Source organism: Grus americana, chromosome 12, assembly GCF_028858705.1.
Source record: "Grus americana isolate bGruAme1 chromosome 12, bGruAme1.mat, whole genome shotgun sequence".
NCBI lineage: Eukaryota > Metazoa > Chordata > Aves > Gruiformes > Gruidae > Grus > Grus americana.
Window position 1 is genome coordinate 18091869 of NC_072863.1, and position 26194 is coordinate 18118062.

A 26194-nucleotide genomic window follows, 5' to 3' on the forward strand; every position below is an offset into this window, starting at 1 on the left:
GTTCCAATCTTTAACTACTAAGTTTTTAATAGAAATCTTGCTCACCAGGTATCTTTTTGCAAACTCTTGCAACTCTACAGGAGATACAAATCAAACTAGTCACACATCGTTTTTTTCTTTTCAATGAAATATACAGTAGTAAGAAGAGTCTTTCTACAATGTCAGACAATGTACAGCAGGGGAAACTTCAATCATCCTTTTAATTAGCAGAACAGTAATAGTCAAAGCTCCTCACAAATTAAAGAAAGAGGACAGTTAGATGAAATTAAGTCAGTCCATCATTTCTTCAGAACAAAACAATGAAGGATGGTTATAGTGTAATTAAAAAGTTCTTGAGATTTGTCTAAAATGGGGAGCAGGGTAGAAGTACCGACATGGAACAGAACAGTCTATAGAAAATGCATGACAGATTACATCACGTATTGAGGAAATTTCAAGGCTATTTTCACTGCTGTGAGTTGTTTGTAGTGAATATCCTTGTCCTTGGCAAATCAGAATGACTGACACCCATAATTTGCAATTTCCTAAACCTGAAGAGTTTTCTGATTGCGATGAAATGGTTTTACCTAATTATTTTTTCAAGTTGCAGTTTTTGATGTTTAATTTTGAAACCAATTTGAGAAGTCTTGAACTATATTAATATACTGTATTACGCCTTCATTTCTTTTTGAAGCACTTTAAAAAATGCATACTTCTAATGATTTTTAAATTACTCTGCTCTGCACATATCAATTTACAACAATTACAACATTTTGCATTTTTCAAAGCACTTCAGTTTTAAAGAGGTTTTATGCTTCGCAAGATACTGAAGGAAGAGGCTGCTGATCCATTTTTACACTTTGTAAAATTACCACCAATCTTGCTAGAGAGAGCTTAACCAAAAATAGATATGCTAAATATATACCATCTCCATATAATCATTTTAGGATGAATGTTTTTGTGACTAAGAACTGCCAGTATTCTTTTCCCAATCATAATTAGGTTGCTTCAGTGGTATAAATGCATTCAGCGGAATTATGACAAATGTCCTGGAGTAAGGAGGACGGAAACTGGCCTACTTTGGCTGAACAGAGTCTAGAGAAACGAATACAGGACAGGATGTCAGAGGCATCAGCTCTGTCACAGATTTCATTACTTTTCAGTCTGTAATATTTCAGGCATAGTGCTGCAATTAATTAGCGACTTGGGGCTGGGTTCTCACCTGAAACACGCTGGGATTGCACTGGTGGCATCACTGCAGTTACGCTAATTTATGCTAGCTAAGGCTCTGCCCCACTGAACAACTCTGTCATCCATTTTCTCTTGATTTCACTCCCTTAATCTCACGGCTTCATGTTAAAGGTGTCAATCTGAGAACAGAAGACCATTTTTTTTGTTCAGTATGTTGATGCCGCACCTTCAATTAGCCAGAGCTTCCCTTCTACCTGACACGAGCAGTCAGGATTCACAAGTTTGATTTTGTCTTTCTGAAAAGTACTGCCTATATGCCTCAAAGGGAGATGACTCATTAACATCAAGGGATTTTGGATGACAGCCTATAAATAAAGCAACAAAGATTCACAGACAGTAAGTAGAAAGTTGACTACACTGAAGTCCTGGTGACATTAAAATAGTGTACTGTCAGTCTACCATCCTACTGTATCATTTTGTCATGTATGCAGTAAATCACCCCTATGCTGCACAGGTCAACTAAGGCGTATGTTGAAAGTCTGAATAACAATGGATTTTCACACACAATCATAACTGGATTCAGTATGGTGCAAAGATGCTGAGACTCTGAAATATTCCAGGATGGCCTCTTCCAGCACAGGCACTTTCCACGAGAAATATTTTATAATCAGTCTCAGTTGGAACAAAGTATGAAATTCCTATTCTCTATTCACATCTTTTAGGAGGGGAGGGGAGACTAAACGAGAAACGGAACCCAATCTGTTGTGCATCTCTCTTGGGCACATCCACCGTCAGATGGCTACATCAGTAATGGCCAAATGTCTTTGGGCATTTTTGTGTGACTTGCCAAAGAATGACCAAACTAGGGAAAAAACTAAACTAAATGAACAAAGTGATAAACAAGATACTGAGGAATTAATTAAAACACAGAATACTCACATTTATATCATGAGTATTATCATGCAGTTTTAATTTTCAGTTCTTTATATCAGAGAAGCATTTGTTTTTCCACAAAGTAATGATTAGAGAGATAAAATGACCTCCTTCTTTGACAGCATGAGCTAAAGCCATTACAATGTTTGAAGATGACCTCTTTGCTACATGGTAGGTGTGACTGTTGGAGTCAATGTCTTGGATAATGTGGAACTGTAACAGTGCTGTTGCTGTTTCTTTTTGTCTTGGAAACACTTTGGGAATCAAAATGGTGGAAAGACAGCTCTCCTCGGAGATGTCTGTGGACCTCTGCCTGAGATCAACTTAGCTTGGCCCTAACAGCTGTGCCTCCCTTACTTTTAGGCAAAAGAGAACACAACTCTCCTCATTCCTCATACAGTCCAAAGTAAAGACTGCAGAAAGTGGGATGGATGACTGTTCAAGGACAGCTGATGAAAACAATTTAAAGAAATAAAGTTACTGTAGAAGACGACATTGGGTCTCTGTGTATATTTCAATGTAGATGACACCACAGGTAAAGGCAGCAAGCAATGTCCGCTCAGGCCAGCAGGAATGAGAGATTCAATTACATTACTTGAATAATGACTGCAGCACTGATCCTTGCAACTGGAATTCTAACAGCTATGTCCAAGGTACAGCATTTGGAAGAACTCAGCTGGAATAACTCTACGCTGCTTCTCTACAAATTTCTGACGTTGGTGTAATTTTGAAGCAGTGAAAGCCATAGCTTGTTTTTGACCTTCAGTGTTCAAGCCAGTTGGCAAATTGGCAAACAGGCTAATCGATCTCCCTGACGGTAAATACACGTCAGTGCATAATCATATAGAACAATTAAAGCACTTTGATCTTGTCCATGTAATAAACCAAATCTTAGGTACAGATAGTAAGTGATTTTTTTTCCTCCTGATGTCACATATGGCTGTAGAAAGGATACCTATCAATGTTGTTACGATTGGTGTAGCTAAAGATCTGTCAGGATTTTCAGAGTGAAATGCGGTGGGTGTTGCCTAAAGAAGGCAAAAGAATCAGAAGCATATTATCTTTCTGTTTGAACGTTAGCTGATAGGAAGAGCTTTTTACAAATAGGCGCATAAGTAGCAAGGCAAAGCCTGAATGAAAACCATGTCATCTTTGGGATAGGCAAATTGAAATCTGAGCTAAGAAAAGACGACGGCTTTTCATGGATGTTCAATATTGTAGGGTAGAAAGAGGCCAAATATGTCTGTTACAGATATCCAGCTAAGAATATTGAAAGGACGGATCTTAACAGAGCTCAATAAAAAGCCAACATAGGCAGTGTCCTACAAGTAGTGCAGGATTAGCAATACTAAATATCTGAACACCTTTCAAGCCATACTGAGCTGGTCTTATTGAGAACCACTTCAAACACGATGAAGAGATATCCTGACAGCTGTTTTGGAGTGACATTTTGGAGGATTTTCTGGACCTCAAGGGATGGCAACTGGCCACCAAGAACTTTTGATCTAGAAGGAGTATCTGGAGGTAGTGCGGTGGGATTGGTTTTTGGCAGTCCACAGGTCAGAGCAGAGACTATGCTGCACATCTGTGTTAAGTTGACTAGCCAAAACTGACTTGGACAGCGTGGAACTGTAACAGTGTTGTGGCTCTGTTTCTTTTGGTCTTGGAAATACTTTGGGAATCAAAGCACCGCAAAGAAAGTGAGCAGGTCTATGCTACACTGGAGAAGGAACTGAACCTCAGGCCTCTGATGTTAACAATAAGATCTTGAGGTACTTCAGAATTACCACTCTTTTGGCTAGAAGCTAGTGTAATGGCCACATCAGGAGAGGAAGTCAATGATTTTGGCAGCAAGCATCTGCTCTCCCCAGCTCATAGCTGTTAACAGGATGCTTTGCAGCAATGCTACAAAGGTGCCTGATTGCCAATTAATCCTCATACATAAAAGATGCTCAAGCTGATAGGTCATGCAGGACAGTTTAACTAGAGCAGTAAGTCAGATGGACTCTGGACTGGTTATACAGTAGTTAATTCAGTGCCACACAACTTCTCTCCACAGCCATAGTGTAAGAAACATCTCTAACACTGGAGTTATTTTTTGGATAGAAGAGCAATCCTCAGCTCTGATCACGAACTAGGGCTGCCCTAGTTATACCAGCCTTTGTAGTAGAGATGTTGTCTGTTGAATTATTCTATTCTATTGAATAAATTAATGCCTTAAGAACATATATAAGGCCTAAAGAAAAAGGGAGAGCTCTTCAGAAAAAGCATTACAAAAGTTCAATGGACAATGTGAGACATTCAGCTGTTGACCCAAAAAAGGGGACAATGCCAGAATTCATATCCCTGCATGGAAGCCTCCAAGATGGACTCTGCAATATTTAGGTGGATCACAGCTATGGACTCTCCATTTTGACAGTCCCTTCAGAAACCATGCCCCATGCGCGGGAAGACTAGAAATAAATCCAATTCACTCCATTACTCTGTGCTTTTGTGCATGTGCTCCCTCAAGTATTTATATATAACTACATACACATTTCACCTTTTTTAAACTAGCCACTTCTTAGCAACCAATTAATTCAATCATGTCATAGTTCAGCGTTTGTTGTATCCAAACACTCTCAACATGCAATTTTATGTAGAATCTGAGCTGAACAGTCTGGTAGATTAGAAAAAGACATTGTCTTTAGTACAGCAACTGTGCAGAAGAGCAAGTATATCCAAGAGCAAGTAACTGCTTGAATGATCAGATCATACATCCTTAGCAAAATGTCATTTCTTTAAGTGTGAAAAACGAAACCTGTTTCATAAGAAACACAGGAAAGATGAGTTAGTTAACATGTACATTTCTTTTGTCTTTCTTTGACCTTTGGATATTTAAACTTGGAATTTCAGTGTTCCCTCAATGTAATTTTTTTATGAAGCAATAGGAAAAGAAAAACGCATACTTTATGTGGTGAGTCAGACTTCCCAAAAGGCCTACCCAAACCCCAAGAAATACATAACTTTTTTCCTTGCATTATTCTTCTTGTGGAGGTGAAGATAGAGATAGGGAGAGAGAGAGAGAAAGAAAGAGGGAGTGGTAGAGGGAGAGAGGTGTGTGTATGTAGCCTTACAAGAAGCAAATGAATTTAAAATATTGGCTCTTTTTATAAACATTAAGGACAAAGAATGTAATGGATTTGACAAAGAATCTGACAGTCTCTCACTTCACAGAAAGAAACACAATTGTAAGACTTTTCACCTACTCAAACTGGGAGTAGAAGGTGTACTTTTTAGCAGAGAGGGTCACGCATAATTGAAACAGTTTACCTAAGAACACGGTAGACTATCCTTCACTTTCAGTCTTTGTGAGAAGGTTGAATTTCTAAAAACTAAACAGAAATTATGAGTGTCAAGCAGAAACTGCAGGATGATTTTTTTTTTTTGGTACATGTCCTGCAGAAAATCAAACAGCATGAATACCACAGTCTTTTCTAGCCTCAAAAATCTGTGAATGATTCCGGATCTCAGGCTGGGGCTCCAAACATTGGCAATCCTTCAGGATACGCATGGGTCACACAGTCACCTTTCATCTCTGTTCCTCCACGTCCACACTGATTTCTGTCTTTCCCCAGTCTGCCAATTGTAAAATGGTATTTCTTATTGTTTGAAGAGTTAGAGATGGGCATGTAGGGGAGGTATCATAGAGATGGCTCATCCCTCTTCAGGTGGGCCACAGTGTATCTATCTGGGATAACGCACTCAAAAACATTCTGGCACCTTTGTTATTTCTCCTTTTTAAATTACAGCAAAATATATTAATTCCTATTTAGAAAAAACATAAAACTTAATAATTTATCCTTTTATTTTGAAAGTATTTGGAATTTGCTGGGGCATGCACAAATCATCAGGACAGGAGTCTATATTCTTCAAGGTGATACAGAAAGGCAAATTTTCAGAGTACCGACAATGACGTGGTACAGACATGGCGGGGAAAGCGCAAGGGTTTGAGGCAGGCTGCGAGACCGCTCGTCTACCAGTTACAAAGCTTTCCTTGTTGTCTGATTCCAGACGAGCAGCCTGTGGTTTACCCTTTTCATCCTCTTCATTGTACAGAACCTCATGATTTTTTCCATTTGCACATGACAGCTCGTTTATTCTGACCTTGTTGACTTACTCATCTGATGTTTTCCTTCCTCACTAAACCCAGCTTTACTTCCAGCGTGCACGGCAATCACTGATCCTACGAAGAAAGTCTCAAGCTCAAATGAACATCTATACTTCAGTCTAACACTCACTGCATTGCCACAACAATCCTGAATCTAGTTTGACACCTGTGAAGACACATTTGAAAGAAGAATTCTAAGTATCTAGCTATACGGAGGGATACCTGTTGGTGGTTGTAAAAGCATTCTTTGATAACTCAGAGGACAGTAGGGATGAAGAGAGGTATTTTCCCTACTGGTTGATGGAGGTAAGGAAAAAAGTTACTTTTCTTCTAAAAATTAATCAAACCAGCTTTGGAGGTGAGGCAAACATGAAAACGATGTTCCTAGCACACAAGATAAAAGCCTCTTCACTGCAGTTATTTATTAGCTCTTTGTTCCCTTACTTAGTATCTAATTGCCCCACGCAGCTGACACAACAGACCTATTGGAGATTAACATCTCTTTTTGAGCTACAATAGCATTGTATTAGGACAGAATTAGTTTGCATATTTTGTGAGTAAAAAAATTAGTACATAGCTAGCATCTTTCCTGATTATTTGCTTCATTAATGGAAGTATTACGATATTACTAACCTTCAGGGAATATTTTTAACACACAATAAAACACATGATAAAAGTGCAAGCAACCAGGCTTTTGCTGAAAGCCAATAAAAAGTCAATTCTTATCAAAGCAGGTACCATATCCGACAGTGTTGGACTGAAATTATATGCATTAGCTTTGGAGTATAGAATGAACGCAGGGTCTTCGTAACAAACACTGAAAATCATTAGCAGGTCAGTATTTTGTTGCTTAAAAAATTATCAGGGAATGGGATTTCATAAGCCCCAACTTGAAGATCATAATAACCGTACACTTTAAAGGTCCGAATGGAAATTTATACTGTTCCAAGTGTTCTTTTGAATGATGATTTCTAAGAAAAATTGGTGACTTGGATGACTGGTTGTATTCCACAGTATTCAGCAAATCTGTCACTTGGATCTATTCTGTACTGGGATGCACTACTTATCATCTGAGATTCTGGTTTTGTGAGCTTTATAGGGGAAAAAAATAGTAGCACGTACATTGGTAATGACATGCTCCATTACGGAGTAAAATGTCCAGAGTGCATTTATTTCAAGAAAATGAAACGTAAATGTACAAAGCACATAGGAAATCCATTTCAAGTCTTAATCAAATTCAGTGGGATCAAACCTTGATGGTCCTCTAAGAAAGAAAAGAGTTTTTATCCCAGCATGAGAGAATGGATGGTCATTTTTGTTTAAAGATTTTTTGACAGAGCCTTCTTCCTCATCAGTCACTGCATTTAGACCTTTTTTTTTTTTTTTATATCCTCCTGCTCTCTCTCAAAGTTGTGGATTCTCTCATTGCACGAGCCTGATAAGTGCTCAACATCTCATGAGAGAGTCATGCTTAACTCCAGTCCATGCCGGGAGGCACTTCCACCCTTGCAGGACGACTGTTCTCGCTGGCACGCCATCAGGCAGTCAACATTCTTGTCACAGAGAAAAAGCCTTTCTGTCCTTGTCACCAGAAAGCCAGGTGCTGACAGGCCCATTAAGTGCCATGCCACGGCACCCCAGGTTCATCCCTATCTTGTTTTTTTTGAAATTCATACTAGCACAGTAATAGCAACCACTTTCTCTCACGAGTCAAACAGAAAGCATGAGCATTATTGAAAAAATAAAATCTCCAGCGTACCTGTGGAACAGTCTGAACCCGTCCACTGCGGTTCACAGCTGCAGAGTCCCGTGTCCAGGAGGAAAGTCCCGTGCCCCGAGCACTGCTCCTGGCACACGGGAAGCGACGTCTCACAGTTCACGCCGCCCCAGCCCGTGGAGCAGTGACACTCCCCTTGAACGCACACACCGTGGCCAGAGCACATCGGATCCAAGCAGTCCTCTGGAAAGCAGGGAATATACAACTTAGAGCATAAAACTTGCACCTTTACGATGGTTTCCTTGTGCAATACGACATCAGGGATCCAGAGTAATCGGGTGATTTTTGTGCAAATACCCAAACTGAAACGATGTTAACAAACACAAGGAAAAAAACCCAGTCTATGCTAACATCTGTGCAAAAGTAGAAGCCAAAAACAAGAAAAAAAGCAAGCATGTAGAGTGTTAGAGATCATATGATTCTGCTTGTCAAGGACATTGTCTTGTTTTTAAAATGCAGATTCCCAACACAAATCTATCAGCCCGAGTGAGTGAAGTTTGTGCTTCGGTAGCAGTGCTGGGAAAGAACTGGAACAATTAATAATTACTTCTACAGTTGTGCACTGTGTTTCCATTTGGGTATTTGTGCACTGTGTTTTATTTACACCAGGGAAAAGAAAGACTTATTCTTTCATCTTCTTGTGGTAAGCTATCTCTACAGCTGAAAATTTGATATTAAAAAAATGGCCATCCACTAACCTCGAGTAGTGAATCTCTGACTGAATGCTTGCTGTAAAAAAATCTCATACTCTCATAAAAAGTATGTGCTGGGCAATTGCAGATAATGAACAGATTCACCAAAGTCATAACGTACTGATGAACAATTTGCAAACAGACAAAGAGCTAAATTTGTTCTCAATTTGGATTAAACTATTCCTAGTGAAAAATTCAGGAGCTCTGTAGAAGAATTTAAATCAGCTGGTTAGTCCTGTATAATCAGCATATTCCTCGATGAAGCCCCAGCATTTCTTTAACAAGCCAGCTCTGAAGCAGAACACAGCCCGCCTTCTCTGGAGGCTGCAGGAAGGCTGCACGTGTGGGCTCCGAGCACGCGAAACAATTAGCCGCAAGCCTGTTCATGTTGGATCACGCTTCAGGACTGATGTTATAGAGGCACTTTGAAAGTTCTTGTATGTATTTTTTCAATCGTCGGCACAAGTACTGTTTTTAATAATTAAATTGTAAACGTAAACGGTATTCCGTGCTACACAAATGAAGAGGTGCTCTGTGCTTCAGTAAAGGAAGACTAAATACTTCAGACGTAGAGATTAACGGCCTCCAGTTTATAGGCCCTTTTGACCTAAGAATAAAGAAGTGATGCTTTATCTATTGAGCTGCTGTGCCATCAATTCAACACATTATTTCAAGTTTTATTTTGTATCTTTTTCAGCCTTCCAGGCTTGTGCACAGCACAATGTAATTCTGGAAGAGAGGAAGCAGGACAACGCATATCTTGCTAAGCATAGGACAAAAATACTTGGCAATTTTCTCTCATCCTGAGACAGCTCTTTATTTTGCTGATCTTTTAAAATTAATTGACTCCATAAACAGTTTAAAAAGCATCACTTGCTTTAGTAATGATAACGTGATGGGACAAATCCAAAGGACTCCCATAGCAATGAATACATGTAGCTGCCGGTGTTCCCTGGATAGCACAGCTCCTAGTATGTCCACTACGTTAACAATGCTGCTATAATACTAAACTCATATTTACATACAATAATGTAATCTGAATTCCTGACAGAATTACTTCCACTGCTGTACAAATTATGTTGTACAGTACGGTGAACTGAACAGTCATGCCGTGCACGCACTGTTACAATAAAATCCCACTGTACTTGGTTGCACAGGTTTGTTTCATCAATCCTGTTTCTAGATAATTCCACCTTTTTTAAAAAATTGAAATATGTCTCTCACTTTAAAAATCCAATGTTTTCACACTCTTAGTTTCAACAGCTGGCCGAATACATTTATCTCAATTACTTTTTTCAACCATTTTGCAGGATCATGTTATGGCAAGAAACAAAGCACTGGGAAGAGCAGTCAGCCTCTCACCGGCTTGTTCGGCATCACGGCCTCAGTGAGTAAATCTGCGTATTACTTGCTTTTTCCCATTTGGGTTTTCTTGTTTTTGTCCGTTTCTGAAACTACCAACAACTGAGCATGTCAGAAGCATTCTCTTGATCCTCCCTTTAAGAACCGTACCAGGTATGTCAAATCCATCAAATCCATCCTGGACATTTTTCTGACTAGAGAATTCAAGCCACATAAAAAGCCTCCTCTGTGTGCTACTCAAAAGAATTACCTAAAATCTATATAGCAGGAAGCACAAAGTATGCTGTCACTAGCTTCGGGCTGAGGGGACTAGTGAAAAATCATCAAACCAGGGCAAGCATGAAGAAGAGTTCTGCTCTCCGAGGCTACGCACAGGGGAAGAAAGGCAGAGCTGATGAGCTAGCTCAGAAATGCTAACAGGCAAACAACAACTGCTTCTTTCCATAGATGAGGGCAGAGACACGGCCGTACAACAACCGGCAGAAGCACAATTACTTGGTCTCAGCATTTCCCGCTTTTTATTAGCCAAGCCTTAAAGGATGCCAGTTTAGTACCCTGAACACAGGCTTACAGTAAAAATGACATATGACAACAGAATTACACAATATGGTCTGGTAAACAGGGACTGTTTGCTGCTCTTTTGGCTTTATATAGTCGGTACGTTCTTCGCAGAAAAATCTAAGATGTAACAGAGTGAAGAAAGGGAAAAGCTGATTATGCTCTGCTGATTACTTTGGAGAACCACCACATCATATTTTGCTTAAATGATTTTCTGACTCTCTTACCCACAGCTTTTGGCCAAGTAAAAAAGTCTGCACGGGCTCTCTGACAGCTGAGGGTGTGCCGAGGGACCGAGGTTACTGGCAGCAGGGAGGACTGGGGACGCCAGCCACCCTTCCTGAAAAATCTGTCTGGACCCCGAGAGAAGAAAAGTGGAGACAAACAAAGATGGTCTCACAACTTTCAGACACACAAAAAAAGGAATCCTTGCTTGCTGGGATGTTTTACAGGAACCTTTTGGAGGATTGACGATACACTGCTTGCTGAAAGGCAAAACCTCCACCCGGTTCTGTTGTTGCTACTGAGATTCAATGGAGGGAGGGAAGTGAAATCATCCGAGAACTAGAGTCCTCCTGGACTGAAAGAGAAACTGAGTATTTCAGAGGACCACCCACGCTACAATTATTAGATAGTCTTATTAGACAACGTTAAACAATTTTAATCTTTTAGAACAAAAATGTGAATCTTGGAAATTATGTGATCAGCTTCCACTGACTGGCACTGAGACCTGAACGCCTTCACCTTTGGTAACCTTCTCAACATTACTTTCTACGAGACAGCAAAGGTGCTTCCGAGCAAAACAGTACTGCTTCACAGTAAGCTCCTCACATCCACGTGAGTTCTTCACTACCTTAAAACAGGTTTGCAGATTAAAGACAAAAATCAAATCCCCTAACTACAGAAAGGGAAACTTCACAAACCTTCCTCGCAAATCTCTCCTTTGTACCCAGGGACACAGATGCAGACGCCCATGATACAAGTGCCATGGCCAAAGCAGGTTGGATCAATACACTGTTCTTCTGGAACGTCACACTCTGGTCCTTTCCACCCATTTCGACACACACAGTGACCTTTCTCATATTCTCCATTTCCGCTGCACAGCACTGGACAGGAATCTGAAGAAGGCAGATTGACCTTTTTAATGTGTTTACATACTTACACAGATTAACATCTCTTGCATTTATCGTTCTGTAAAATTGCTTTTCCACTCCAGCCTCCCGATCCTCCAGTTGATTCAAGGGTTGTGACAGACTGAAATCTTTGAACTAGGTAGTGCAACAGTAATACAATGCCCTCTTCTCCTCAGTCTGCTTCACTAGTACACCTTAATTTTGACCTGAAATGGGATATCTTAGAAGATAAAAATAATTCCCTCCCCTTGATTGGCCTCTGCAGAAAATATGCACAGTGACGCCTGCTTATGATTTTCAGTAAGATTAATATTTCTTCCCTGTGAACTGAAGCAAGATCCTGCCCTCCTCTTCTTTGTTCTAAGCAGATTTAACATTACGGAAGTTTTAGCCATTGCTGATCTGCATGTAAACCAGCGATGTGGAAGCTTAATTTTACAATCCAGTATCAATTTGTGAGCCAATCAAGCTCTTAAAAAATAAAGCCAATCCTAAATTTGAGGAAACATTGGAAAAACATGAGAACTTCCAGACATCATATGCAGTAGACGATGGATAATACCGACAGAAATATCCGAAACAGAAATAAGCTCACGTACAATCTTTTTAGCATGTGTTTTGCCCTAAATGCTGGGAAACAGTCTCTAAGCTGCTTCAGGTTTCTTTTCTACACTCTGTTCAAGTTAAGACCACAGAAACGTTTGACCGACTCATGCAATGTTCTCCAAAGTGAAACCGTTTGCCACTAACAGAAAACATTCTGCTAAGCTAACACACTTGTTAAAAACTGTATTTTATAATCACGCAAAGAGGGATGGAGGAATCTGTAACTCTCAAAGAGGGAGAGAGAAGTGGTTGATGCATCTGAGCTCAAATACCGCGCAAAGAAACTTTCTACGCGTGTGCTCCTGTTGTATCTGCCATCTGGCTGGAAAAAGGAATTTAATCTCCTTTAATCACTTTGAATCTTTGCAAGCCCAGCAGACAGACACCGTAATCACGAGCCCTGCCATGCACTGTGGGTCAGTTAATATGAGATTACCTTTTGCACAATCAGGACCGAGGAATCCTGGGAAACAGTGGCAGTGCCCCGAGATACATTCTCCATTCCCATTGCAATTAGTAGAGCAGTCATCCAGGATTTCTGTTTATTCAGAGAGTTGTGCACAAAGAAAAAAACCAAACTGGTTGAATTTGAAATGAATGGCATCTTCACCACACTGCAGGACACATCTCAACATACAAATAGGTGCAGAAGCAGTAAAAGGCCCATTTTCATTCATAGGGAGCATAAAACAAAATTCCTGTTCAAGCAGCTTACAAATATTAGATTTTGTCTTGACAGCTTCGAGATAACAAGTGCATCATTTATATTACACCAAAAAGCTTTTAAAGTAAGTGTTCATGTAAAATTTACCACCATTAAAAGCACTGCAAGAACCAGAGTATTTGCTGAAAAATGTCCACCTTAAACTCTTTTGTTGCTAAAGTAATTTGTTTGAAACCTGTTTATAGAGTAAATTGCCTTCTATGGTGTTCATTTGAACCATGTGAATTGAACTCCTTGGAGGAGGGTAGGATTTCTACTTCTACACAATCAGATGGAGAAAAAAAAAAAAACGTTTTTTGTACGGTGATGAAACTCAATGCAATAAAAGACTATGAACTAGATTTCAAGGGAAAAAACCCCACCTTCAATTCTGATCTTAAACTTGCCCATGTTTCATCACACAGCTTTGGACAGTAAACCACTTAACCTCCCACATCTGGGGACAGGCTCACATCTGTACACGGATTAGCTGTTTTTAATTTACACATGTATTTCCTACAGGAATTCAGTGGATTCACAGATTTATATGGATTTTACGTAAAGAATACGAAGCAAATCCAAGGCTAAGATGCTCCCGTGCGGAGTAGGTGACTGCGAGGGCAGCACTAAGACTGAGGGTCGGCAGCCCGCGCAGGTCCTGTGCAGGATGGGAGAGGGGCTACAGAACAGTGGGAACCGCGACTGTTGTACGGGCACGCGTGCTGCCAGACGTGGGTAGGTACCTCTGGCTATAGGAAGATGGGAAACATGATTGCTTTCCCACAAAATAATAACTGTAGGGGAAAAAAGAAGAAACCCCAGATCTTTTTGAAGCTGTCCACGGCAAGTGAGCTGGGAGGAAAAACTTCTCCCATGAAAGAGCATACCATTGGAATATTTAATCTAAGCAAATCTGATATACTTTTTAGCTCAAATGTAACTTGTCAAAAGATGGATTATAAGCACATCCTACAACTAATATGAATAAATGAAATGAGTTTATTTTGATCTTATTTACGGACATTGGGACAGATAAGGGTTGGTTTCTCTTGAAAGTTCCTACTGTTATTTAAAAACATTCCTTTTTGGCTATCAGTTTATACCAAAGAATAGGTATTTGATACGTATCCATTGATCAGATATCCACAACCTGTACATGGATGTCTCTTTCAAAGTCAAAAAACCAGCTCACTTTCAGAAGTAAGGTTTTTCACAGATATGCTGATTGTGATTAATTTTTACGTATTACTGATCATTATGAACTCTTCTCCTGCTCTATGGGTACATTTGCCTGCCTTCTCAGTTTTCCAGAATCACACGGTAAATGATCCCTACATTGATCTGAAATGAAGAATTAACAGTTTGAAAAGTTACTCCCCATCAATGCAACGTCCAGTTTGGGCTGGCCTTTATTCAGCCCATGAAAGCACTTGAGGCATGCCAGATTTTGCATGCAAATTACCCCCCTCAAGGGAAACTCTGATCAGAGCTTTAGCTAAAGTGTCAGCGAAATCAATTTTGTACATAACTAACATTGAGCAACTTGAAACACTACCTAACGGACGCTCACGAGGAGGGCATGACTGTGTGGAAACCCCCAAAGAAACAACCAAGAACCATTATGCAAAGAAAAGTATAAGAAGATAGACAGGTTATGAAAAACGCAATAGCTAGCACTATTTTCTACTGCATCAGCAATAGGTTCTTGTAGCATGAACCCTCTTTTTCCCCTAAAATGTCTTCTCGAAGCCATTTCTGAGATGAAGTATAAGGATTCCTGCCTGCACTGTGGCTCTCACTGCTCCCCTCTGAAAGACCCAGTCTGTTCTGATCATTGGCCAGCGCAGGGATGGACAACTTCTTTGTCACCAAATGTAACAAGAACCAAAGAAGTGCAGCATTCCATTCCATTTCTTTTTTTTTTTTTTTTTTTTGAGACGGTATGCTACTTAACGATGAAATATTGGTTAAACCCTCCTGTATAAACACTGCTGTCTTACACTAGAAATAAACAAGGGGGCAGGTATTTGGATTCTGATCTGGACTGGAGTTTGGCCAGGTTTTATGCTCTTCACAGAGCATCTGAGAAGATGCTTCAGAAATTGCTTGAATATTGTTTTCTCATATGGCATTGAATAATGGCATTTTTTCTTGCTTGTAAAAGATTCACTTTTCCAAACAGAGCAAATATGAACTTTTAAACAAAACCTAGTCATTACAATTCTATCTCAATTTCTCATGGGTTTTCCTGCAAGTCCTTCAACATCTTGGTATGTGAATCATACTGTCCTGCTCTGCAAGGTGTTTACCATCAAATAAAAATAGCATCCAATTGTTCTAAAGAGCAGATGGCATGTCCATTACTAGTAAAGACATCTTGCTAAACATATGGTAGAACAGGTTAACTAAAGGGCATAGTGGATAAAGTCTTGCAGCAAACCAAGACTGTCATAAATACAACACTTTACCTAAATTTAAATTCCAAAGAAACCCTATGTGTGAGCACTGCTCACTAACAACACCTACAGTTGCAAACATTTGTCCACCTATATGTATTAAAAAAGCAGCAGGGATTTGATATACCACCAGGACAATGTCTCCTATATTTGCCTTCTGTGTTCCAAACAAAATGGTACATTTGAATAATTGTATAAAACAACAGCATCCATCCATCAAACAACAATCACAACCAAATCCACAAAAGCTGCCTTTTAGATTTTCTAACTGACCAAAATACTGGAAATAAAAACTTAAAGCCTGGATAATTTTTGTAGGATTTATGGTTCCCATGTAAATAGAGAGGGCAGACATAATCTCTTATACTTTGAGCAAGACAACACCAGAAATTACTCAAGCATTTAAACTATTGTATAAAAATCTTCACACACACACACGAAAACTTCACACTTAATTAATTTGATAACATCCATCTTTCATACACAACTGTTGCTAGTTGTCTAATATTGGCATAAACATGAAGTTTCTCCACTGCAGTTAATTAAATTAAGCTGAAATAAAACATATTTAAGAGAACACTTAAGCTGGAATCAAGGTCAATAATTTCTTTTCAAATACAGCTTTCCATTGTAATAATCAGAGTAACAATTTTATTGCCATTGTTCTTACCGATCGCTGTAGTTAGTACAAACACTTGCTCCACCTTCTTTCCATCATTGTAGAATGCCATATGCCACGCTCCTTGATCCATATACTCGATGAAACCTGTCTCTTGCAGTGAAGTTAAGATCAGGTTCCTGGGAGCTTGCTGAGGCTCCTCTGGGTTTTTTGGTTCCTGTTTAATTAACTGTTTTCCATCCATCAGTTTTACAAAATCAAACTGAAATAATAATGAGCAAAGATTAACCACCTAGCAAATTTTCATGAATCTACTCTGCACGTCTCATTCGAACAAGAATAAACAGTTGAAATCTTAGGAGGACTTGCCTGATTGACTAAGTATTCACCAACGTGGACAGCAGTTGCATAACCTAGTCCATTTAGCTTCAGGTTCCACATAAAAAGCGTTACGGTAGGTCAGAAACCTGGCATCAGAACCTGCTGTTTGCTATGGCAGGGTAAATTCAGACTTGCTGCACTAAACACAACAGATTTACTTCAAAAATTACTTCTCTTTAATGGGAATGATTCCAAAATTCCCAAGCTGTAGTGCCTGCATTATGCAGAGATTCATCTCAAATGCCAAGAACAGATTAAAGAAGCTATTGTTTTATAGCAGATTTTTAAATGTTTGTCCCTTAATATCAATATCATAAATCAAAACCTAAATACACTTTTTATTTATATTTAATGTTATTAAAGCAAATAAGTATCTATTTTTTACATGGAAGCTCTTAATACCTAACCAAGATGATGCTGACAACCTTAAAACCAGTTAACCTCAAAGCATCACAGATGTAAACCTTTCTATGTATCCCTGTTCAAAAAATGTATGTATTTCTCTAGGCTTTTCTAGGCATTCTGATTTTCAGTTCAACTTTAGCTCAATTGAAGACCCAGCTTCAATTACAGTCAGTGACAGCCAAAAGCCCTTATTTCTAAGACTAAAACTCTAGTAAATAATTTTTGATGTTAGACTAGATCATCTCCAGAGCTCCCTTCTAAACAATCTTTCCATGATTCCATATATAAGTTTATCGCACTCTATGGAGTGTGATCCTGCTACAAGAAAGCTGAAAAAATCTCTTATCCATAGAAATGACAGCTTCGTATGCCAAATAGATTAAGCCTAAAAAAAAAAAAAAAAAAGTTGAATGTGACCAGCAATGTTGCATATTCTTACTGCTTAGCTAGATTTTTCTCCTGCAAAATCCCTAGGAGTAAACACTCAAAAATAATCTTCATATTAGAAACCAGAAACAGCTTTTTTTTTCTTCTTCTTCTTTCTATTAACTCTTTATCCTATGTAACCTGTTTGTTTTCATGACGTCATAAAAAGATTAATGCATTTTTAAATGATCTGGTACTTCATCCCACTGACCCCGCAAAGAAGATGCTGGAGCTACCCAGCGGCCCAGCCGCCCGGACGGTCACGCCGGGGTGGTCACGACTGCTGACCTTTCTGCTACGACACTGTCCCTTCCTCTGAGGGACCGTGCGGTGAGGTCATAGCTAGACCTCGGCAAAAGAAAGGGAGAAACAGGCTGCTTTTTGTGGTGACAGCCAGTCCCTTCCTCCCTCCCTGCTTTGAAAGTGCATCGTGAGCGTTCGCATCCACTGCGGTTTGAAAACAGAAGCACGACAGAATCAGTATTATTGCTAATTACCTGAGTGTGAGTAGGTGGAATGTTTCTTCTGCCGTAAATTCCCAGCAGAGAATCCTTCGCCAGCGAAATGTTAAATTTCAGGTACATGGGGTGATGTATAGTAATCTGAAAGCGCCAGAATAAACCAGGGGGGATCGTCTGCATAACCTGTGCTCCGATCTCAACTTCTCCTGTGTCTATGGCCCGTCCCTTCTGAAGCACTAATTTTCCAGAAACAAACAAAACAATCAGTTGTGTACTCATGGTGGGTGAAGATAATAGGTCACGAGGTATAAACGTGCCTTAGATATATCGAAATACATTGAAAACAACCTCTAAATGGAGGGCATTTCACTGAAACCACTGCATTTTTATATTCAACTAGTTGAAAAATACAAATAAACTTGCATGCAATATTCACAACAGCAGGCGTCACAGAGCATTTTTGCCCTGGAAATCTTGGAACACTTCACTGAATATAAAAAGGTAGAAGTGGTGCTGCGTAAACCACGGTCTTCACCTATCAGCTATGCAAACAAAACTCATTCAACTGAGAATGCACAGAGAGAAGGCAGTGGGAGAGCTTCCTCGGGCGCGTATTTCAGACTACTGCCGAACGGGCAGCCACACAGACACCAGCAAGGACAGAAAATCCATCAAACCTGGTAGGTTGGAGCCCATGTCCAAAGCCTAGATTTCTATTAATCACAAACATAATGGTTTTATTATGGTAGTGATAATCTAGTCCTGGAGAAATAAAGAACATCTGGTTTGGCTTGGACTTTCTACGTGAAAGCGTAACAGGGGCATGAGGATAGGGACAGGGAATCTAAAGAGAAAACTGGCATAATTTTGTAATGCCTAACAATAAATTTGCAGACATCTACAGTATGTAACTTCACACGTGGGTATGAGAGAGCTGAAACAGAAAGGGAAATGGAATGCGTAAAGAAGTCATTGCCAAACTAAATTGGAGCTGGCGTGCTTTGCTGGCTTGTATCACCATCTTTGTGTATTTGAATGCCTGTCTGTGATCAGCACCCTGACATGCTGCAAATCACAGACCCAACCCTGCCAACATCTGAACTCATTCCGTTGGAAGTCTTGCAAAACTCTAACTCACTTTTCCATACTTTTTTCTCGACTAGGAAAAAAAAGCAGGATAGTATGCTGCATGGGAGCAAGAGCCAAGAGAAGAGGGATGAATTCAGCAGCCATATCCGTTTATGCTTCATTTCATTCCGGTATCACAGCGAAGGATAAAGAGGAGCACAGCGACCGGAGCCTCACCATTCACGATAATGCATATAAATATCTAATGCAACCTAACGCTCATGAAATTTTATAAATTGCCATTGGAAATGAAAACAGCAGTAGCAAAGCTAAGGCCAGCTTTTTCCTGAACGTATTAATAACAAAGATCCTCAGTGGGATCTTACATAGGTTTTAACTAGCGTAGGAAGTACTTAGCGTTCTTAATGAATACAGACCTAATTTACAGGGCAGGAGCAAGTCTCAGGGTACTGGATCTTCCAGCTTTACGGCTGCTTTGTGTCACCAAACCTACAGCAAGAACTAGGAGCTGACTTTTAACACCTTATCACATGAGAGCATCTATTTTTAGAGCACAGAACTTGTAGTCTAATACTCTAAAAATATACCTGTTACTTAGTTCATGAGTTAAAATATTTCCAAATTGCTGCTTTAACAATGTTCAAGGTGAAACGACTTCTGTCCAATTTGCTTCATGGAAAAAAATCTTGAATGTTGAGTTTTGAAAAGAGAATTAAACTTCCTGTGTCGGGCAATGAAAGTGGATCCCTTCCCACCCCATATGAGATCCTACTTGGCTGACGTAAATCTAAAAACGTTTTCCCCTATTTCCAGTACTCCAGAGATATTAAATCTTAATGATTCTTTGCAAGCAATTACCCTGGGTTAAGTAAAACACTAAGGAACTTTTTGGTGATATTGACACATGGTAATTAATGTGATTCAATTACAAGACGGTAGAGCGCTAAGTAAGAAGTCAAGGATACGGTATCATTTTTGAAGTTAATGGCATTATTGGTCGGTGTTCAAGGTCCTTTAAAATACAGTAACTGCTTCTTAGTTTGTCGAAGTGAGAAGGCCTGTTTCTTTGTTGAAAATAAAAAGCATTACGTCTTTAGTCAGGGAGTATTTTCACTAATTGATGTTATCAAATTATGCTGAATACCACGTTAGTGTCGCTAGGCTCAGGACAGCATAGCTCTGAGTTTTTCCACGTTTGGCTGAAAATGCCTTAGCTTTAGTAACTATTTTATGTAATTCTTAAAAAAAACCAGATGCACTTAGATTTACTTTTATCTCATTGCACAGGAAAGAAGTGCATGCTGCTGTTTGCAATGGTAACATGAAAATATGTATTTTATCTACCACCTAATGAAAGTGTGCAGTTGCAGCATCTCTACCTTTCAAAGTATTTTTTCAGCAACCACACAGCATGAAAAGGCCACCGTAAGAGCCATGTCTGAAGTGCACGTTTGCATAGTCACTCAGCCACTGTGCTTTCTTTATAGAAAAAGAATTTAGCTCTGTTTCTATGCTTAATTGAACTAAGCGGGTATTTGGCTGTACAAAAAAGGCATCTGAAAATACAGTATTCACAGACCATCCTCATATACTTCCTTGCTCTTACTTGAAAGTGCCCGAAATAAGCTTTTAAAATTACAGTGCTGCAATACAAGTTCTGCTCTTGTTCTAAACCCACCTTCCTCATAACATTTTTCTTACGACAAAGTATCATTTAATTATCTATATTCAATTCCTCGTACAGCTCCCAATTTTGCCAGCTGGTATTAATTCTTCCCTATTCTTTCTAAGCACACTTTCCTTGCAAGTCTAAACCAGAATATAGATTCCTCATCACAGGTTTCCTTTTGGCTTCAAGAAAGTAAAACTCTGAACAGCGTGGTGCCAATTATCTTCACAAGAAAGTACCCATACGCTGATTATTACTGATCCGGAAACAATCAATCTCCTTGCACTCCCCTGGTAAATACCAGCATCAATAGGATGTCTGAGTTTTTAATCACATTACTACATATTAAAATGTTAACTCATAGCCGTGGGTCAGTGTGTTATAAAATGACTTCTTAAAGAAATCTGACTTGCTGGTTTGTAAACTTGATTTTCATTAAAAGATTAGTTAAAATATATGCTTTCAAAGTCTGGAAAAGCATTCTGTGCTGCTGCCGCCGCATTGAGTTGGGAAAACGGGAGGTCACAATATCTGACAGTAGTTATTTATCCCTGTGAAATCACATCAGAGGCTTCAAGTTTACAGGCAACGTATCAACTTTCTCTGGTATCCCGCTGTAGTGAAGGAGTGTAGTTTCCAAATCCTCCTTCCCAGCACATCTACAGGGAGAATTTGGTATGAGTGCTGGGAATGAAATTGCTGATATGTATTAAAAGTGATGGAGAGAAATAAAACCAGCAGAAATTAGCCGCAGCCAGACTGTGCATGTACTAATGCCTAGTACGAAGCCAACATAATTTTTCTTGTGTTTTCCCAAGTGTATACTCCTTGTTATCATACACCTTGGATTAGAGGTTAGCCCCAAAAGGTGACAGTGGGACAACAGTCTAGCTATAGTCAAGACTGACCTCTGAAAGGTCAGCTTATCTGCTGGATAAGCCCTCAGTGACGTGGCTTTGCTACCGCAGCCCCCCATGCTTTAGTGCTGCGGGGGAATTGGGTAGCTACACAAGACGTTGGGATTGCCTGGGGCAAGGCAGGGGGTTTGGTTTTCTACCTACTACATTGAGTCTCTATTGACTCACATAGTCTTCTCTCAGTTCTCAAGCATCTGATTTTTAAGATTTTTGATGCGTTTGATGTTTTTCTTGTTTTTCTGCACATCCTCCTTTGGAAGCCAAATGCCTTGGAAGAGCTTTTATTAAATCTGTAATGTATTGACAAAATGATTTAATGCAGTTGAGAAGAACTATTTGAGCTATTTTCCATGATGCACCATGACAAAAATACAAAAGTGTATAAAACATTTACTGCAATTCACTACCAATCCATTCTAAGGGACAAAATAATGGATAACAACATCATCGCCTCCTTACATATATTTCTATCGCTCATTTATCTAATATGATCTTTATCCAGTTGTGCCACGTTGATTTGTAAGACTATTGATGTGAGATGTAATCTTGCTTCTGGAGGGACTGGTACAACAATGTCCCACCTTGTCTCATATTTACAGTCATAGATCTTAGCTAGCATGCACAAAATCAGATCGCTGCTCTGCTCTGAAATTTGAAAGCTCTGGAAATCTCCTATCATCGTAGAGGTCTCAGTACAATTTTACCTTCCTCCTAACAAATGGTAAGACCAGGGTTCGTCTTCTGCTCCCATTCACTTTTCTCTGATCTAATTGGATTTATCCACTTTTCCTGAGTATCATAAAAAGAAACGGGAGGGCCATCTGCTTCTTACAGTCAGAAAGCATCACCATGGTGGTCAGTGGGAAGCATGGGCCAGAGTTTCTAACTAATATCGGAGTTGCCGATCTAACAACATTAAATGACAGGACTTGAGAGAAAGGAATTGCGCATCTCGGAGACAGTCCTGCTCCCCGTTTCACAGCCTTGCTGCACAGTCTACTCCTTTCCTATGCCAGCTCCGGCACTTCTCCGCCCCTTCACAAGAGCTGGTTCAGCCACTCACGTGGCAAAAGACTATTCGTATTTTTTAAATGAAGGCATTTTCCGCTGCCATAGCGAACTGACGGGTCTTGGTCGTGCAGGAGGCAGTCGCTGTGGTGGGCACAGGGAGAGAGCGGGGGCAGAGCCGGGCTGTCCTCCGGCAGCAGGGAGCTGCCAGACTGGCTCAGGTGTTTTGGGAAACCTCAGCAGGTTCCTGTGAGCTGATTCACCGTGACTGGCTAAGCCAGGATGTGACAGGACGCTGTATTTTAGCGTATTCCTTCACGAACGGGATGCCTTTAAAAGCATTAAGATTTCCACCCCTCTGCGTATTCCGACCTGTCAGTACGAAGGGTCTCCCGTTGCCTAAGACCGACTTTGGTCTGCGAGACAGGCACAGCACCAAGCCCTTTGCACGCGCGGGAACAAGGAGAACACAGTCTCACCTCCCCTGGCGTAAGACAGAAGCCAAATGCTCTAATCTCTCTTCTCTCACAAAGGAAGGGCGATTATCTTGCTATTGAACATTACCTTCCTAATGGCTTGGGTCGGCTGCTAATTTCAGTGAGAGTTCTGCTAAAGCAAACGATCTGGTTACGGGCTTTTCATATCTCTCTCAAAATTATACTAGAGAAGATGGAACCTGAACTCAAAATACTGTCAAACTGTAGCAAATACAGAATCTGAACTGTAATAATTTTTAAATATTCATAACCCATCCCTCTTCTCATTCACACATACCTTTTTTTTCTGTTTTATCAGAAACTTTTCCTCCAATTGGCGGGTAAGTAGTATCCATGGATTCTGTTCCTTTATTTCCTTTGCTAACTCCATTTTCATAGAGCTGCCCTTCAACAGGCTGTAGTTGCCAGGTTAAACCAAACAAGTGTACTGCTGCAAAAAAATGAAGACCAATTAATCGATGTCTAAGCTACAGCACCTTCAGTCAGACTAAGAAAGAACGCTATGACCCAGTTTCTGCAAAGTCAAGTATTACTTCGTTCTGTTAGTAATAAATCGGAATTTCAAGGGGTCTAATGAGCAATTCACTACTTTACCTTAAAACTCAATGTTTAATTAGTTTCCACACTTTCTTTTGGAGCTCAGCCAGGTCAGGGTGATGAATTTCTACAGCAATTAATGGAAATACTAGCAATTAAAAGGATAACAGTTGAATGAATTTAATATTGTGTGGCAGATTCTAAAGCTCTATCAATGCTGTCCCTCAGCCTTCAACTGTCAAAGAGCTCGGAGTTTGCTGATTAAAGCACTGACACCGAGTAAAGTGGTGTTCTACCTGCAACTGTGCCCACTGCATTCCCAAATCTTTTCACTTAGGTTAAACACCAGCAAAAACACAGACTCCATAGACTTACTCTAAAATTACACTGCAGATAAAAAACTGGCTCTAGATCTAAAATATATGCAATTATTCTGTCATATATATATTAACAGAAATATAGTTGTTATTTATATATGCAGGGAATCTACTAAATTAATCCTTTTATGAAGTTATAAACTATCCTTTTAACCATACATGGGGGCTGCGTACTCTACTCTGCCTACACAGCCATTCACTTTTTCTGCTTTCCTTTCTGTTATTTCTGATCTCGGGCATCAAAGGATGGGAGGAGAAAGACAGCAACAGAGGATCTTATTTTAAGCAGAATATGATAGTACTGCAGTCATTCTGGACAATCACCCAGGTTCTACTGAGGAGGGCAAATTCCTCCAAGGAAGAAGTTGCCTTAGCATTGAAGTAACGCAGCGGGGAGGACTGATGACCCACTAAAATAAGGATTGAGGATACCTCCCACAGAGGAGCTGTAATTGTCACATAGAGAGCAAAACCCGAGTAGCAGGCTCTTTAGCCATATGCAGCAATTTGCAATGAGTAGGATCTGCCCACAGTGGGAGCCTAAAAGGCAATATATTTGCTCATCCTGAATTCTGTAGGAACCTCAGAGACTCTCAGAAGAAGGAAGTGTGATCTACAATGGGTCTTGCATTTAGAAAATACATTGTTTTCTTTTGTACTTGCACATACTTTAAGGAAAAAATCTCAATACAAACAAGAAACCTAGAGTCTATCATCCATTTTCTATGTGTTTACTCACAAGCCTCCCTTGCATGCTGAAAAGTTAAATTATAAAGCAAAACCCCATACCTTCAATGGGTTCCTGGCAAGGACATGCCAAAACTACCACAGGAATGCAAAGGTGCCAACCTACAATCATTAACTCCAGATCTGTGCGCTCCTGGATCACCCAGCCACAGATACATGATCCAAACCAAGCAAATGAAAGCATTTCCATCGAATTAGTGAGGTGACAGTATTTGTGACACATTTGTAATTTTTATATTGGCTTCAGGAGAAGAGCGCCAAATTTACTGAATTCTCAAACCACTGCTTTGCCAACAGCTCTGGGCTCTGGAGACACACCACTGGACAGGAAATTCCCACTCCCCAGAAGAGATACTAGAAGCTTACTCCAGTGTTAGTGGTGAGATCTCAAGCCACAGACTTGCCTGGCTTGCTTCATATTCTGTGGACTCGAAATCATCAAGGGACCATGCTAATACTTTGAAAAGGGTCTTGCAATCAGATCACACAGACCTAAGCTCTGATCTCCGAGCTTATTAACGCAAGACAGATTACTTCTGCATACAGAAGGTACAACAACAATCACCATGCTTTGACATCTCCAGAGCAGGTGCCTCTTGCTCCTGGCTTGAGCTTCTGGACATTATTATGATTTAAAGAGTTAACAGCAACAAAAAGGAACAAAGTTCAATGGGATTGATAACTAATGAATGTACATTTCATTTATATTAATGTAAATAATTATATCAGCACTCGAAACAGATCAACACTAGATGCGAAACAGAACTGCGCACATCAATAAGCTTTTAGCGGTTACAGAATCATGAATATACTCTAGTTGGTTTCTTACACTATTTCCATTGCTGCTATTATTCATTTCCTAAGACAGCATTTGCATGTGCTGCAGAGGGAATGTCACAAAGCAAAGACTCAATATGTAATGCAGCTTTTTCCTTACTATATGTCTTTTCCAGATTACACACACTACGCATGTTGTCATCCACTCGCACCAATTTGAATCGTTTGCTTGCTTTGTCTTCCTTCAGGCTAGGCAAGTGCTGCTGTTTTTCCAGTTTGTGCCAAAGCTTGGCAAGCTAGCAGAACTGTTTGGATGTGTGTTTGACAGTCAGTTTTCTCCCAGAGAAACACCAACTGCATTGTAGAGATGATGGTCTCTGCCAGCCTTAGACTTCTAGTCCGTGGGAGATGACATGGGATACTGGTAGACCAGCTTCGCGTTAAACAACGTGCAAGACCGAGTGTTTGAACAACTAATTGCTAAGAAAATAAGGTCTACTTGAATTAAACTGAATGACTTCTATCACTGCGGAAACCCGGTCATCTTGCAAATCTTAAAATCAATACAATTTTCATTACGTTAGCTATAGCTCTTGAGACATTACCTTCAGATCCAGGTATCACTCTAGTAATAACCAGACCACATACAGCAGTAAAGGCATTAATTCTTAGAGATACCTTTTTCAGAAGTTAACTACAGGGAATAATAAATGTTTGTTCAGCAGACACAGCCTTACCTCACCT

General features: G+C 39.9%; 1 protein-coding gene across 7 annotated transcripts in view; it reads right to left on the reverse strand.

The window, feature by feature from the left end:
• The window catches only part of TENM1 (teneurin transmembrane protein 1), a 736058-nt gene that overhangs the window by 115637 nt on the left and 594227 nt on the right, over positions 1-26194 (reverse strand). For 6 of the 7 annotated variants that reach the window (XM_054839650.1, XM_054839649.1, XM_054839643.1 and 3 more), the window contains 6 exons: positions 23290-23442; positions 17869-18068; positions 16211-16421; positions 12818-12919; positions 11566-11760; positions 8013-8213 (listed from right to left, as the gene is read on the reverse strand). In XM_054839650.1, coding sequence (XP_054695625.1) covers positions 8013-8213; positions 11566-11760; positions 12818-12919; positions 16211-16421; positions 17869-18068; positions 23290-23442 — 1062 coding nt within the window. The remainder of the gene's footprint in view (positions 1-8012; positions 8214-11565; positions 11761-12817; positions 12920-16210; positions 16422-17868; positions 18069-23289; positions 23443-26194) is intronic. The other variant, XM_054839648.1, reaches the window with a different exon arrangement.